The following is a 16971-nucleotide window of genomic DNA, read 5'->3' on the forward strand; positions in this document are numbered from 1 at the left end:
CGTGGACGTGGCCTCCTTGGGTCTCGTGCCTCAGCTCACGGGAGGAACCCTCTACAAGTACAACAATTTCCAGGTAAAGGCCAGCAATTTGTTCACCTCGGTTTTCCACTGCTGGTTTACTTTTGGTGCTTAGATCTGAGAGTGAGAAAGCTGTGCCCCCTTGTGGGCAGCCGACAAATGTAAATTCTAGGTCCGATGGAAAAGGATGGACAGATGGTTAGGAATTGCTTGCCTGCTCCCTAAGGTATGGCCACAGATTGACTCATTCAGCCTCAGAGTTGAATGTCAATGTTAAGCTTCCATGTTGGGGGGGAATATATTTAATATAAAATCTTGAGGGCTTCCCTGGTGGCGCAGTGGTTGAGAGTCCGCCTGCCGATGCAGGGGACACGGGTTGTATCACGAAGACAAAGGGCCAGGTTTCCTGGGAGAGGCTGATGCTCAGCAGGGCATCACCACCTGGACCCGTGTTTTATGGAGGAGAGCGCAGCCCATTAGTTTAATTAAAAAAAAAAAAAAAAAAAAAAAATCTTGATATTTTATATTAAATATATTTAAGGTATTGTTTTTAAAAGTGACTATATATTTGTTTTAAAGTGTTATGATATGGGGCGGGTCAGTTCATGATATTCTCCCCGCCCCCTCCAAGCCTGAACTGAGAGACAGAGTCAAGAGACGATCAGAACGCCAGCCCGGGAACAGACCTAGGTCTGTGGGCAAGTGTGCTTGCTAGCGCTTTCCCCTCAGTGAGACAAACTTTACACCGAGGCACGAGGCGGCACAGACAAAAGCGTCTCCTGCGGACTCCTGCCTCCTGCTGCTGTACTGAGGGCCAGGAAGTGTGTGCTTCCTGCAGGCAGGCTGCTTCCCCAGAAAGAAGATGTGGAAGAGGCCGAGCTACGCTTGCTCAGTTCCTTTTCCCAAGCTTAGAAATTGGATAAGTCACCTGCCCTCCCCTGAGGAGAAGAAGTTAGGGGGCGCCTCTAAGTTATGTACCTCCAGAGGGAAACATGGAGGGGGAACGAGTGTTCCCCCAACATAAATGACAGTATTCATCATCTAGTTGCATTTTGATGAAAGCAGTTATTTTTCATTGCCTAGCTACATATTTATATTAGGAACTAGATGAGGGATTTGATAAGACCAAAGATTATAAATGAAATGACACTGAAAAAGCTTTCAGAACCCTTTCTGAGGTTTCTGGATAAAGTAGGTTTTAATCAAGATTTGTTTAAAAAAGAATTGTTATTTTAAGTATTTTGCCGCCACCTGGTGGGCATGATCATACTTTATTTTTTAGGTGCACTTGGACAGCCAACAATTTTTGAATGACCTCAGAAATGATATTGAGAAGAAAATAGGATTTGATGCTATTATGAGGGTTCGTACCAGCACAGGTACTTTTCGTTTTTATTATTTTTCAGGTCTCTGTTGTATAATTGTTTCCTTCAAACTCATTAACAGGCCAACAAAGAAAATAACAGTAAAATAAGGAGAAGCAAAATTTCCCTTTTCCCTCATCCTTAGGTTTCAGAGCCACTGACTTCTTTGGTGGCATCTATATGAACAACACCACTGATGTAGAGATGGCAGCCATTGACTGTGACAAGGCAGTGACTGTGGAGTTCAAGCATGATGACAAACTCAGTGAAGACAGTGGAGCCTTAATCCAGGTGATCTAAAATGTCTTCCCATCTTTTGCTTTGTAGTTTGTTACTGACAGTGATCAGTGGGGGAGACTCCAGGGCCATCAACTGTGTTAGTCTCTCCGTAAAGAAATTCAACTCCATTTCTCCGAAGGCAAAAGTCACTAGATTAGAGCACTCTGTGGTATATTCTCCGTACTGATTCATATATGCTATTTATGTGAAGTAACCATTATGTATGTCTTTGCATGAGAGCCCCACAGACTTGAGGTCAGAATGACAGGCACCAGTACCCACTCACTCACTGGTTTGCTGCATTCCTGACTGCCGTGTGCGGGACATTGCTGAGACGTGTTATCATAACAGAAGCAAGTAACGATAGGATTTGGCTTTGTAGCAAATAAGATTAACTAGAAGCCATGGAGACTTTGAATTAAAACAGGAGAAATTCTAATGGTCATAGTTTTCAGACATGAGCATCACCCTCAAAGGAGAGAGACTGGCATCAAGTTGAGGAAAAACTCTAATGTTTGTTTTAAAATCACACCTATTTGGGGAAATGGTTACTTGTTTGCATTTTTGAAATGTATGCATATATTATTAGTATAAAACCTAAGTACATCACCAAAGCTAGTTGTCCATTTTTAATCGAAGTGAGCCTTGAGGAGGACTATGAGAACATGAAGGTATTATTTCTGGACCTGGATCCCTGGTAATAAAATCTGAGCTAGGAAATGTAGACTAGTTGTGGAAATGCACACAGATATTTGCATGTGAATAGCCCCATTAAGTTTAAACCAGTGAAATGCTACATGAGAACCCAGTGTATGACTGGTCATTATTCCTCCCTTATGTGTTGTTGTTCAGTCTTTAGCAATAACAGAAAAAATCCTGTGGGAAAGTTTAGAGGTCTTTTGGCTGTACACACTGTTCTGTAAATGTAAATAAGGTCAAGCTAGCTTGGGTGAATATGTTAACCAGAAAAACATGTGCCCTCCGTGTTGCCTCTGCAGTGTGCCGTGCTTTACACGACTGTCGGCGGGCAGAGAAGACTTCGGATTCACAATCTGGGCTTGAACTGCAGCTCCCAGCTGGCTGATCTCTATAAGAGCTGCGAGACTGATGCCCTTATCAACTTCTTTGCCAAGTCAGGTAACACTTTGCTAATTCTGGGGTGCAGTGTACCTTGCCTAGTAATGCAGGCAGGCCTCGTTGGTTAATCGAGTTAGTAGCTGACAGGTCCTGCAGTTGTGCAGCCTTTCGGTGGGTAAATTCAGAATTTGTAAAAGCAAAGCGTGACGGAGAATAATCAGCATTTCTAACTCTAGACTAATATGGAGAGCAGAGTCGGGCCCGTGCTATCCAGTTTTGTTTAAAGTTTCTTTCCCAGGGGGACTGAGTTGAAATTGAGGAAGGTGATAACTTAGACTCATTATGGTATGAGTGTGCCCTCTGGGACAGGAGGATAAGAGATGGTCCCTCATGTGAGACTGAATTTGCTTATCCATACCGAGATAATTAGGAAGTGGTAGGGGCCTGAGGTGGAGTTTTCTGGCTTCTTCTCCCCTCCCTGCTCCAAACCCCAACTGAAATGCTACACTAAGGTTTAGAAGAAAGAGCAGTCCAGCCCATAAGAATTCAGAACATCAGAAGATAGTAAACCGGTCTTTCTTTTCTGTGTGTGCGCAGAGTTCTGTTTCTAATATTCTGAGGAAAATTCTGGACCAATTACCTGCCTGTTGTTTTAGGTAGGCTATTGTTCTTCATTTGCTAAATTATAATTAGTCAAGAGGAGAGCATTAACACACGGCGTGAACATTTTTAAATGCTGTTATCGCTTGCTGAGTGGTCTGAAGAGCAATTTTTTTAATTCTTATTTGAAAGGATCAATTTCTGAGCTAAACCTTTGATGCCCTTTTCATTGTTTTGTGCAAGTAGCTTTTAAAGCAGTTCTACACCAGCCCTTGAAGGTCATCAGAGAAATTCTGGTTAATCAGACTGCCCACGTGTTGGCCTGTTACCGGAAGAATTGTGCTAGTCCATCTGCAGCCAGCCAGGTAAGTTACCTGCTGTCCTCAGGTGCTGAAGTGTTACAAACACCTACTTGTTCATTCAGCATTCTGCTAGTAAAGGCGTATGATGTTCCAGGCACTTAGATGCTGTACAGTAAACCATACAACCAAGATTGACAATGCCATTTTGGGGGGACTGTGGTATATTTATAGCCAACATTAAAATGCTTAGTGGCGGGCTTCCCTGGTGGCGCAGTGGTTGAGAGTCCGCCTGCCGATGCAGGGGACACAGGTTCATGCCCCGGTCTGGGAGGATCCCACATGCCGCGGAGCGGCTAGGCCCGTGAGCCATGGCCGCTGGGCCTGCGCGTCCGGAGTCTGTGCTCCGCAATGGGAAAGGCCACAACAGTGAGCGGCCTGCGTACCGCAAAAAGAAAGTAGAACTGGGAGCAAACACAAAAGTCACTGTTGCTCTTGAACACCATTTAACCTTTGGAGAGCAGGAAGCCCTCCAGATGTAGAGCCAGGTCAGTCCTCTGCATTCCAGAAAGAGCCAAAGGTCTATTATATTCCTTGAATGGCCCTTTCTGTCAGAGACCAGGCAATGATTCTAGTGCTACTTTGGTCCAAAATGTTAGTCAAATGCCACCTTTGTCTAATAGGAAATTATCCACATGCACAAACATACATTACATTTACAAAATATCTATCAAATATTGAAATATAAGGTAGAACTATTATTTTATTTCATTACGCTGGCACCCACTTTTATTTATTCAACACTATGCAAACATTTATTGAACACCTATTATGTGCCAGCCACTTTTTTAGTTCCTTGAAACAGGTCAGTTAGGGAAACAAAGTTCATGGCTCTCAGGTGGCCTGCATTCTAGCAGGTGGAGTCAGACAATAGGCATAATAAATAAGTTGATAACTGTTATGTAAAAGAAAGTAGTAGAACAGAGTAAACTGGCAGGTTTCAATGTTAAAGACAATGGAAGGTTAGCCTCACTGGGAAGGTGACGTCTGATCAAAAACTTGAAAGAGGTAAGGCCATTGGCTAGGCAGATATTGAGGGAAGAGTCTTCTATCCAGGCAGATGGAGCAACCAATCAATGTGAAGGCCCAAGGGTGGAATATGCCTGGGTCCCCAGAGAACAGCAAGATGGCCAGATGACTGAAGTAGAGGAGTAAGAAGTATCATAGCAAATGAGGGCAGAGAGGCAATAAAAAAAAAAAAAAAAAAAAGCTTAGTGGCTTTACAAGATGCATGAACCCAAAAATGTGTGTGTATATTGGGCTGAGGGTCACTACATTACGTATAAACAAAAGCATGTTATATGTAAGAAATGTCAATATAAATGGGGTTATCTTTTGCATGGTTGAAGATGGACAGAGTTATGAAATGTGGGTGCTTAAATACTTTGGACATTTATTAACAATCAAAGTTGACACGAACTAATGGCAGTAATGATTCTTTTATATTTTATAAACAAATATAATTTATAAATTTTGGAGTTTTTTATATTTACAAGTTAATAATAGGTGTGAAGAGTTTTGAAAAAATTGTCTCTCATCTAGTAATTTGAAATTTTAGAAGATCCTTTAAATAAACCTCTCTCTTGTAAAAACAAAACACAAAAAAAAGCAAAAAGAAAAGGTAGAACCTCATGTCCACATTTATTTTTGCATCTGCTTTCTTTTTCATATTCTTCCCCATCAAAGCTAGATGCCATTTTTCATAGTTATGTATTGAGTATCTGAGCATAGAATTTGGATTAAAGAGAAGGCAGTAAGCAACAGGTGGGAAAACTTTCTGGTTAATTCCTTGTCGACAGTGACATCTGAAACCCCACCCAAAGCAGCCCTTCAGCAGCAGCGATGGTGCAGATACATCTGGGGGCCAAATTCATAATCTGGGTAAAAAAGGAAATTAAAACAAACATAGTTATTAGCTTGGACTTTTCACAAAAATTCCTTTCTGTGCTGTCCGGAGAGATTAAAGTAGCCATCCATTCTTTCATCTCCTGTTGATAATCACAAAAGCAACTCTTAAATCTGTGTAAGTCAGTTCTCTTTATTATTCAGAGGACTTGCCACTCCAGTAAATTCCAGTATCAGTCCTGTTTCAGAGCACATGTGTTTACTTTATACAAAGCCCCCCAGGTGCACCTGGATATAGTCCAACCGAGACCACTTTACTGCCCAGTTTTACTACTTGTTTTGGAGCTCTGGAAACATGGAGTGTTTCCATACTGTGTCTCTGGAGTGTCTCATACTTCGGAAGGATTGTTGAAGAAGAACAGGTACAGTTAGTGTCCTCTCAGGACGTTTATTTGCTAATGTTAAAACAACTGGATTCAGATCCTTAAGTCAAAGATCTGTTGCCTATTAAGGGAAGAAATGAAACTGGTCGGTTGCTGCTGGTTTAAAGTTAAAAGATTTGACTCTACTGCTAGATCATCTGTTTGCAGTTGAATTGTTTCTGTAGTAACAACATTATGATGACAATTTTTTTTCTGAAAAAATTAGATTATTCCTGTTCTTTTGGAGATTTTTCTTTATCCATTAGCACATTTCAAGTGTACCTTTAACCTAGGATTATCCACCATGGAGTGGGGAAAATGTAGAGATTATAAAACTGTTAATAACGATAATATATTAAAATATACCATTATTTAAAAACAGAATGGCTGGACTTGAGGTTCTCCTCAGAGAATGTAACTTCAAATTTGGTGGCTTTCCATAGTTCACTTGCAAGAAATAATTTCCATGGAGAAATTCGTAAAGGAATTCCACTGTTTTACTGTAGAGCCCAGTTTCCTTGATCAAAGCAAGACTGTTAAGGACCTATATACTTGGATTATATGATACTGGACCTCAGGAGATATGCTTTTACTGAATTGCCAGGGCCAGGACTAGGTTGATGCAGAAGAGGTGCTTAAGGTGTAAAATTTAAGGAGACACCCACTTTGGGGGGGGGGGTGTCACAGGATAGATGCTGGGTTAAGACATATAATTAAAAAAAAATTAAAACAAAATTTTAAGTTTACATAAGCAATGTAGATTCTTTTTCATTAAATCTAACAACTCACTGTTCTGAACTTAAATATATTACATCATATGGGAGTACACTGACTTTAAAAGCGAAGTCACATGACCTTAACTGCAAAGTAATAGTTTTTTTCATTACCACATCTGTTACTTCAAAACCCAAAGCAGTGAATTCTCCAAATTCAATGAAACTGTGGATTCATGAATTTCCACTCCTTTCTCACTCACATTTTTTCTCCCTGAAAATAATTTCATTATTTATGGAGACGATCAAGGAGGTGGGGAAAGGTTTTAATTGCCGATCTATTGCCACATTTTCTTCCCCACCTCAAAAACACTAAGACTGTCTCTCTCTCTGTTTTCTTTCACTCTAACTCCATTTTTCTTCTTTATAATAAAATTTCCTTCTTACCTCCTCTGTTCTCTTCCCCCTGCCCTCCATAATCCAGTCTCCTCTAATCAGATTTTTTAGTCCTGATAGTGTCATCATGGGCCAAGCTCACCTCTTTGTGGTTTTCAGGACAACAAATTTCTAAACTGTCTTAATATGACCTGATTAACGAGCAGCAACCAGTGAATTGCAAGATGATATTAAAAAAACTGTACATATATGCTTCTCTATGGGAATCTAAGAACATTCTTAATCCATAACATCTAAGATGCCTAACTGGTAATTAGCCCAGAAATAGTATTGGAGCCACATGGCTCTGGAATATGACCATGATCTGTGTCCTATACCTTTGGATAATATTTTTTTTTCTTTTTTTTTTTTTAATCCTAATTTTCCTTGGCTGAAAACATATTCCAGTACCATACGTTGTCAAATAAAAATACTTTACGCTAAATAAGTGAAAGAAGTCAGACAAAGAAAGACAAATACCATATGATCTCATTTGTATGTAGAATCTAAAAAACAAACAGAAACCAAGCTCATAGATACTGAGATCAGACTGGTGATTGCCAGAGGCCTGGGGGGTGGGGGGTGGAGGGTGGGCAAAATGGGTGAAGGGGCTCAAAAGGTACAGACTTCCAGTTATAACATAAATAAGTCCTGGGGAAGTAATGTACAGCATGGGGACTGTAGTTAATAACACTGAACTGCATATTTGATAGTTGCTAAGAGAGTAGGTGTTAACAGTTCTCATTACAAGAAAAGAAGATTCTGTAACTTTGTACGGCGATGATATTAACTAGATTTATTGTGGTCACCATTTCACAGTATATACAAACATGAATTATCACGATATATACCTGAAACTAATATAATGTTGAACAGTGATTATTCCTCAACCTAAAAACAGAAAAAAATTTTATGCTAGAGAGCAAATTACAAGAAGAGCTTTTCCTCATATGAGGAAACATGCATTTATTTAACTGTCTTTGGTTCTTTGAAAGGAGATAAAAGTTGAGAGGGAAAACTAACTACAAAGTAGGATTGTTCTGAAATATGTTTTCCTGAACCAGTGAAGTAAGTTCTGTTTACACATTCCTTACTTAATAGATCATGAGAAGAGACCTGTGCTCAAGGGATTTAAGTTGAGGAATAAATCTTTACAGAGCCCTCAGGGAAATTTCCTTTTTGGTGTGGATTCTGAAAAGTATATATTCTTTTTCATCATTAAGATAGAAAGCTAAAAAGAAATCATGAATTTATAGACCAGATATTTCCATTTGCAGATTATCATTATCTCCTATATATACTTTTTTTTTTTTTTGGATATTTCGTTGTCCATTGACCTACTGTTAAATGGAAGGAAGTGACATTCAGATCATTCGATCTTGATTCTTAGCCATATTTATAAAATTGAGTTGGGAAGAAGGTTAAACACACAGGCAAATTACTTGTAATTTTACACATTACAAATTATTTGTAGTTTTTTTACCCATCAAGTTGTGTTTCTAGAACTGTTTAATTGTGTTATTATTTGGAGCGTCACTTTATGGTATGTACTTTGAGGCAGTTAGAATGAAGTCAGAATGAGGTCACATGAGCCAAAGAGAGGATGGAGAGGAAGGTACAGGTGGATTATAAATGTAGAATAGAAAGAATTCATGTACTAATTGAAGGTAAAAAAAAATGAAATTAGCGTTCATCTGGTAGTTCTAGTATGTAGAATAGGAAACATAACAGGAAGAACACGTTCGTGGAATTGTAGGAGTTTGAGTTTTCATTACCATTCAGTAGTGACACAGCTAATAAATTCATGAAGCACTTCCTGTTTTATTTCCTACATATGGTATTGCAATTTCCTTATTATGGTTTATCTGTTATATGTATATCATCCCCAGTAGACATTAGACATCTTGCATGTGGACTATGCCTCATTCCTCTGTAGATCCTTGATACTTTGATAGAACCTGTGATGTGGTGGCACTCATTCAATGTCTGAAGAGTCTATGACTAACAGATGCGTGAAGAGCACAGAGGAAGAGATATCTCGTGGACAGTTGGAAATGCTGTTCTTGAACTCAAGAGGTAGAAGCTGGTAATACAGATGAGGAAATAACTTATTTCATTTTATTTAATAAACATGTATATGATACTATCTGTTCGGCACTATTGTAAGTGCTTCACAAATTAGAAATAATTTAATCCTCGTAACAACCCCATGATCAGGAAGTAGAGGGGCTATTATTCCTTTTTTAGAAGAGAAAACCGAGGGAAAGAAAGGGTAAGGAATTTGCTCAGTGTCACACAGCGGGTGAGAGGCAGCGCTGGGACGGCACCCCCAGCCGTGAGTTGTGCTGATAAGCACTACACCAAGCTGCTAGAGCTCTAGAGAAAATAAAACCACCTGCCGCGCTCTCCGTACCTACTCTGTGCCAGTTTCTGTGCTCTAGGTGCTTTACGTGGGTTATCATTTAATCCTCTCCACAATCTCAACAGCAAACCTTTCTATTTTACAGGTAAAGTGCTGCAGGTCTTGATTTTCGGTAAAGACCAAGCATCTGAAACTAATGTCTCTCTCTTCCAGCTTATTTTACCAGATTCCATGAAAGTACTGCCAGTGTACATGAACTGTTTGTTAAAAAACAGTGTGCTGCTCAGCAGACCAGAGATCTCAACGGATGAGCGGGCCTACCAGAGGCAGCTGGTCATGACCATGGGTGTGGCCGACTCTCAGCTTTTCTTCTACCCACAGCTTCGGCCAATAGTAAGCACACTGCGCTGGCGCATTTCCTAGAGGAGTCTGGAAGGGAATCATATTTTGCCTTTTCCCATATGTTATGCCTGAAACATTTCGTTCTTAACAAGAAACTTACGAGTCATGCATGGCTTCACAACGCGTAGCGTGGGCCTGAGAGCCGGGGCTCTGGGCGAGCTGTGCATGCACCTCACCCTGCACGCGGGATCCGTGTGGGTGGTGGGCGGATCTGAGGAGTTCTTCACGGAATCCTTCAGATGACTGCTTTTCCTTCCTCATTCCCAAACTGGTAATCTTCAGTTGAATAGGCAGATTGAAAAGTGATTCGACAAAAGTTGTTGAAGAAATGCAGCCTTACGGCATGAAAGGCAACTGATACGTGTGTATACGGGATTTCACGTGCACACGTTATCTGTTTTTAGACAGTATATGAATGTCTAAGAGTCACCACATTTAATCAGAATGGCTATGATTAGTCTTGAGCAAATGCTATCAGGGGTTTACAAATCAGCATATATTTGAGGCTACCTACACTGTACATGGAAGGAAATGTCCTTGTCCTCAGAGAATTTACTTGCCAATGTATTCTCCTTATTTAAAGGTAATCCTTGATGTTGTGAATGCCCCTGTACTCTCTGACTAGACTCCTTCCCCTGAGACCTAACAGGTTATAATTGAGGGATAAGAGGGGGAAAGGCTCATGGCTTATTTCTAACTCCTGTATCCAAACTCATACCCAGGCTCTCAGTGCAATTAGAGTGTTAAATTAGGTTGGAAATAAAAAGCTATTGATCCTTTCAATCAGTATGAATGTTAGATGTAAATTGTTAACAAACAATTGATTTTCATATAAAATTGGATTATCAACTATGTGCCAGAGAAACTAGAACTCTTAAGGACATGAACATCACCACTCCACTAAAATCACCTTGCTAAATCCAGTGGGCAGTCCTTCTCTTTTCTGACCTGTCCACAGCATCTGACACAGTTTTCTCCCTCTGGAAACACCCTCTTTACTTGGTTTGTCCCAGTTTCTCTCCTGCTTCCTTTGCTAGTGTACCCTGTTTTCCCCGTTCAAGTACCCCGGAGCTCAGTCCAGGGAAGCTTCTCCTGTCTATCTACACTTAATCCGTTGGGGGTCTTACCTATGCTCTCAGCAACATTTCTATACTGATGATTCCCAAGTTCCTATCTCCAACAGTACCGCTGCCCTGAACTGTGGACGTGTCTGTGCCTGTAGCCTTCCGAGCATCTCTCCGTGAGCGTGTTAACGGGCATCTTAAACTGAGTCCTGACTGGGCCTCCCACGCCTGCTTCTCCCGCAGTCTTCCCCATCTCCATTTATCACCCCTCCCTCCTTCCAGTTCTTCAGGACCAGCATCCTGCAGTCACCCATGGCTGCTTTCTTCCTCATCCACCCCATCTCATCCATCAGCAAACATGTCAGCTCTCCCTTCCAAGATTATCCAGAGTCTGACCACTTTTCACCCCCATGTATCACCACCCAGACTCAAGCATAATCACCTCTCCTGTGGACCACCACAATCCCTCCTAACAAGTCTCCTTGCTTGCCCCTCCAGTCTGTTTTTGGCACAGAAGTTAGAGTGATCCTGTTAAAATAATTGTCAGTTCACGTCCCTCCGCTACTCAGAACACTCCAGGATTTCACATTTCAGTAAAAGGCAAAGTTCTTACTGCCCTGGCCCAGTGCTGCCTGTGCTACCCTGCCCTCCCTTCTGTCTGACTCATCTTATTACTCTCCCCTTTCTCACTCCACTCCAGCCACACTGGCCTCCTTGCTGATCCTTGAACATCCCAGATAAGCTCTTGCCTCAGGACCTCTGCACCAGCTGTTCCCTCCATCTGGAATGCTCTTCCCCAGATATCCCCATGGCCCTCCACTCACGCCATCAGGTCTTTACTCAAAAGTTATCTTTTCAACAAGCCTTTCCTGGGCTCCCCTATTTAAAACTGTAACACTACCACCACTGCCACCATGGACGTGCCCTATCCCACTTTCCTGCTTCTTCATAACGCCTAACACCATCTAAATTTCTATATATTTAACTTAGATTATTTGTTGTCTCTTCTTCCCTCCAGAAAATGGTTAGCTGTACAAGGCAGGGATTATTGTCTGATGACAATAGGACTAGTAGATAGTAGATAGTAGGAACTCATTAAATATGTTCTGGAAGGAAGGGAAGAAAGGAAGGGAGGGAGGGAGGGGAAAAGAGAGGAAGGAGGGAAGGGAAGAAAGAGGGAGTTTCTAACTCTCTTGCCTTTGTCTGCACAGCACACATTAGATGTCAAGAGTACAACATTACCTGCTGCTATTCGTTGCTCTGAGAGCCGTCTTTCAGAAGAAGGAATATTCCTATTGGTTAATGGTCTGAACATGTTCTTATGGTTGGGAGTAAGTAGCCCACCAGAACTCATCCAAGGAATATTTAACGTGCCATCTTTTGCACATGTCAACACAGATATGGTAAGTATATTTTTTGTTTTGTAGTAATATACAAATCCTTAAATGTTGCTTTCTTTTGAGAGGCAGTTGGCACTTTGAGACATACATATGAAGTATACTTATTTTATGTTTTTTTTTTAATAAAAAGATCTTAATAGTCTTAATGTCAAAGAATACACAGAGGGAGTGGAATGTGAATATAAATAATGAATTTCCTGCCTTTTTTTTTTTTTAACAACTCCTATGAAAAATATTGGCCATGATCTTTTCCTGAGACTTGTGACTTTGTGGTAAAATGTTCTAATTCACTTTTTCAATGGCTAACTCAAAGATGATCTATTAGCTCTTGGTGTCTTCTTGCTCAGAAGTAAGCATTAGCATTTTACTGTCTTAATGGAGGAAATCTAAGTCCAGATCTTTCATATCCCCCAGGGGCCACATGCAGCTGGGTAGTTATCTTTTGTTCACCATGAACCAGATTTCAGGGAAATCTAAGAGGCCACATTCCCTTTGAGAAATCACATTTGGTGGTTTATTCTAATGTTGGAACAGTGGTATTTGGATAGCATTTTCCAAATGGGGTAATGCCTCAGGGTCCTGCAACTGATCCGCTGAAGGAATAGTGTCCTTTTCTCACACAACATAGCCTTGAAATATCCATCTTGCAAAGGGATTAAAGACATCCTTTGTAAAAAAACGTAACACCCTTTGTGTCATTTCAGTGATATACATGTGTCAAGTCCCAGGGAAGGATTTTTATTTTCAAAAGAGAGTTCATTGGTGGAAATGCATGCTGATAAGTATGAATAATTTTTAGTACATTTTTTCATATTTTTGGTTTTTAGGTAAATGAGCTAAGCCAAGAGTTCAGTATATGGTTTAGAAGGATGTTTTTTAACTTTTACATTTTAGTAATCTCATTCTGCTTCTATCTAAATGTCAGAAATTGTACTAAAACTTAAACTTGAATTTCTTAAATTTAGACATTATTGCCTGAGCTGGGAAACCCATACTCACAAACACTCAGAATGATAATGGGTATTATCCAACAAAAGCGGCCATATTCAATGAAGGTAAGAATGAGATTTTATTTTTTTCCTTTTTCAAGTCTTGTTTTAAAAATTTCCTTACAAACTTTTAAAATGCATGTCCTATATTTTTATAACATGATTTTTTTATAGAAAACTCACATTAACCTCTAAGTATATCTACCTACTTGTCAATCACAAACATAAAAATAAACAGCCATCACCATGGGTTAACCATGGGTCATCTTACTAAGTATTAACTTAGAAACAATTGATAATATTAACAGGCTTTGAAATGATTTTTCCGTCAGTGCTTAAAATTACTTAGAACATTTGTTATATTTGGATTTTACAATTTTTGATTTATTATCTCTGAAAAATTTTGCTATTCTAGTCCTTCTAAGGACTCCTTTTTGAGTTTGAGGAAGAGTTTAAAATGTCTGTATCTCAGGAAAATTATGCCTTGTCACTAAATCCCACGTACTCACCTCTGTCTTCCTTCTCAAGCTCAATATTAGAATCTCCTGGAATTTGGAATGTACAGATGTCAGTGGTCTATTACTGTACTACTTGCTGCAGAGGCATAGGACACTCACCTGAAGGCAGGCCTCTATAGGAGCCAGGGTATTATGGGGCTACTTTTCCCCTGAAACATAAATGTGATATCAGTTTACATCAACATTCTTTACCATTGATACTCACACATGCAAACATCAACTTTGGGTAGAACTTGGGGAATTTGAACTAATAAAGAGCTTTATAATCTCTAGGACATCTGGGTGAACATAAAACCTTTCCAGAACTGTTTTTACATCACTACTTGGTTCAGTTTTAGGGCAGGACCTAGAGATGGCAGAGAAGTTTCAAAATAAACATGTTCTTCTCTCTGAACACCCTGGAGACATGTAATGAAATCTTAGGGTCTTATGAAACACAAATTGAAGACTGCTCGTACTCAGAATGCACAGCAAGGATGATCCTCCTTTGTCCCAGCAGCAGCAACTGCATCTCCACAGTTGACCCCATTTGCAGAGAAGAGGCCAAACTAAACATGGGGATCATCCTTGTGCTCAGTAGCTCCTCCTTCCAGGGGGGGAAAAAACCCTTTCCTCTCCTCTGCTTTCTCCCACCTGCTCCAGTAATCCCTTATCAAGGTCATGCCAGCTTTGGTCATTAAAATATCTGGGGTAAGCTCCAAATATGACATGTAAATAAAATATAAGCAATTGTGTAATAAAATCATTTGAGCTTGAATACTTAATCAGATTTTTTTATGTACCAGTGGCAAACTTATCTGTTGTTTGTAAAATCCTTGACATTTTCAGGGTATCATCTGTATAAAGAATTTGAAAATCTAAAATCCAGAGATGTGAGAGCTAAGGGAATCTAGGAGATACCTGGTCCACCCCTAGCCTTTCAGCTCCCCCCATCGCCATTTAGCAGTTAGTTATGAAAGTGAGGCTCAAAGGAGTTCACTCACTTGGTCAGGGTTACACAGCTAGGTCACGACAGACAGGCCCAACCCTGGCTGTTTAGTCCAATGCACTTGGTTTTGCATGCTTTTCTCCAACATTTGAAAATGGACCACACAAAGGAAATGAAAACACATTTAAGGAGTCTTTAAATCTCTTTGAAAGAGTCAAGATTGACTAAGATTGAGAAAGCTGAAATGGAAGGGTCAAAGATAGCAAAATCAAACCCAGAAGTCGCTGCTACCTTCTAGATTATGCTAATTAGGTTCTCAGAAAATCAGCCCTCTTAGACCTCACTGTCTGCAGTCTTACATTTGTGGGGGAACAAAAAAAAAGATTCCTATCACAGTGTGTTCCCAGATTACCTAAATCAAACGCCTTACTGATCAATTCTACCCCTGCCCTGCTGCCCTGCTCGTGGTCCTCCAGGCTCCAAATTATCTCTTCTTCCTCTTGTGTTTTCTGGATTACTCCCTCCCCATCGGCTCCTTTCCAGTTTACAAGCTGTTCAAATCTACCTTCTTTGAAGCTGCTGCTTCTCCAAGACTCTGCTTCCTTTTCCTTTCATTTTATCCCACAAATTTGTATTGAATACTAGCAACACAGCAGGCATTTTACTGCCATGCTTCCTGAAAAGTCATCTATGTAAACTGCTTATAGTTCCTTATTCCCATCTCTCCAGTTTTCTATGAACGGCCAAATTGCTAAAGACATTTTATTCTCAATCCCTTTACAGAATTTACAAGATCAAATACTGCTTTTTTCCTCAATTTTTCTCTTCTGTTAGCTTTCAAAACATCATACTCTCCTGATTCTCCTTCCTCGCTGACCTTTTTCCTTTGGCTTCTCTTCAGTCATCTGCCCCTTAAAAAGAGTTGCTGTTCTCTTAAGTTATATCCATGGCTCTCTTCTCCTTCCATTCAACATACTCCTTCTGGGCCATCCTAATCACTGCTACCTTTTATCTGTTCCCTGTGAAATAGGCAATGAGAGAGGAAAATGGCTTAAGTACAATAATTCTGTAAGGCCACTGGTAACATGGCCCAGAGGATATCAGATTTAGACCTCTTGAATTAGCCAGTCATTCCTTGGAGAGGACACACAGGAAGCTGGAAAGGAGACTAACAGTGACCATTTTGCTGTTCTTCCCCCACTCTACAGAGCTATGTCCCTCCCTATAGAAATGTTAAGGAAGGTAATAAAATATGGATTCCCAGTCCATGCCAGTGTTTTCTCCTCTGATTTGTGTGGTGTACCCCTTGAGGAGAAGACCACTAGCGTGTCAAGACAGCATATCCCCCACTTCTATAAATACAATTCCCTGAGACCTTCCACCCACAAGTGCTGGGTGGTCCAACTTTGTAGAGACTCGAATGGTAGAGCAGGATATTAATTACTTTACCTTATAGCTGAGTTTCCCCCAAGGCTGAAATTCATTCCCTATTCTATTTCCCACTTCACATCATGGCCAGATGCATTCATCAGAGAAGGTTTTACAGGGAGTACCACATGAAAACCAAAAAAAATAAATAACCTACATGAATGGCAGCATTAGAAAATACCCCACAGATGAGCAATATTAACTTCCACTAATTTCCATAGAGAAATTAAATTCTAAGGAAATCAAGGTCTCAAATCCTTCCCTCCACAATGTTTTTATTCTGCCCAGTCTCAGCCTGAGTTGTGTCACTGAGGCTGGACCCACATTGCTGTTGCCGATAATGGACAATGGCAGAGGTCCTAGTGGCACCTGGGGAAAGGTGGAGAAAACACAAGTAAAGAGAAAATCGCCTTGGTTTCAGGCTCACCAGGATGCACATCTTAAACTCCTTTGGAGATGTTTCCATGAAGGGGTTCGTTTCTTTCCCCATGTCAGAGTGGAATATGACTATCCACACAGCTGTTCCAGTGTCAGCTCCCAGGGCTTGGCACTGACAGGCCAAGAAATCACACGTGTCCATATCCACATGGAATTAGCTGGCTTGTAATGGTAGCAGCAGTTGTTATATTATTATTAGTTCAGGGTTGGTTCAGAGTTTATCAGCCTAAGGCCCCGGCCAAAATAACATAAAGGAAAAAAAAGCAAGCCATGTTGACAACATTATTCTACTTGATTAAAAAAAAAAAAAAAAAAAAACCCAAAAAAAAA

General features: G+C 40.4%; 1 protein-coding gene across 1 annotated transcript in view; it reads left to right on the forward strand.

Moving 5' to 3' along the window:
- Positions 1–16971, forward strand: part of SEC24D (SEC24 homolog D, COPII component) — a 112709-nt gene that overhangs the window by 93673 nt on the left and 2065 nt on the right. The window contains 8 exon segments of the mRNA XM_007464854.1: positions 1–73; positions 1301–1397; positions 1528–1673; positions 2660–2798; positions 3585–3703; positions 9688–9867; positions 12152–12343; positions 13306–13395. The exon segment at positions 1–73 is cut by the window's left edge and continues 11 nt beyond it. Coding sequence (XP_007464916.1) covers positions 1–73; positions 1301–1397; positions 1528–1673; positions 2660–2798; positions 3585–3703; positions 9688–9867; positions 12152–12343; positions 13306–13395 — 1036 coding nt within the window.

Source organism: Lipotes vexillifer, unplaced genomic scaffold (assembly GCF_000442215.2).
Source record: "Lipotes vexillifer unplaced genomic scaffold, Lipotes_vexillifer_v1.1 scaffold231, whole genome shotgun sequence".
NCBI classification, from domain to species: domain Eukaryota; kingdom Metazoa; phylum Chordata; class Mammalia; order Artiodactyla; family Lipotidae; genus Lipotes; species Lipotes vexillifer.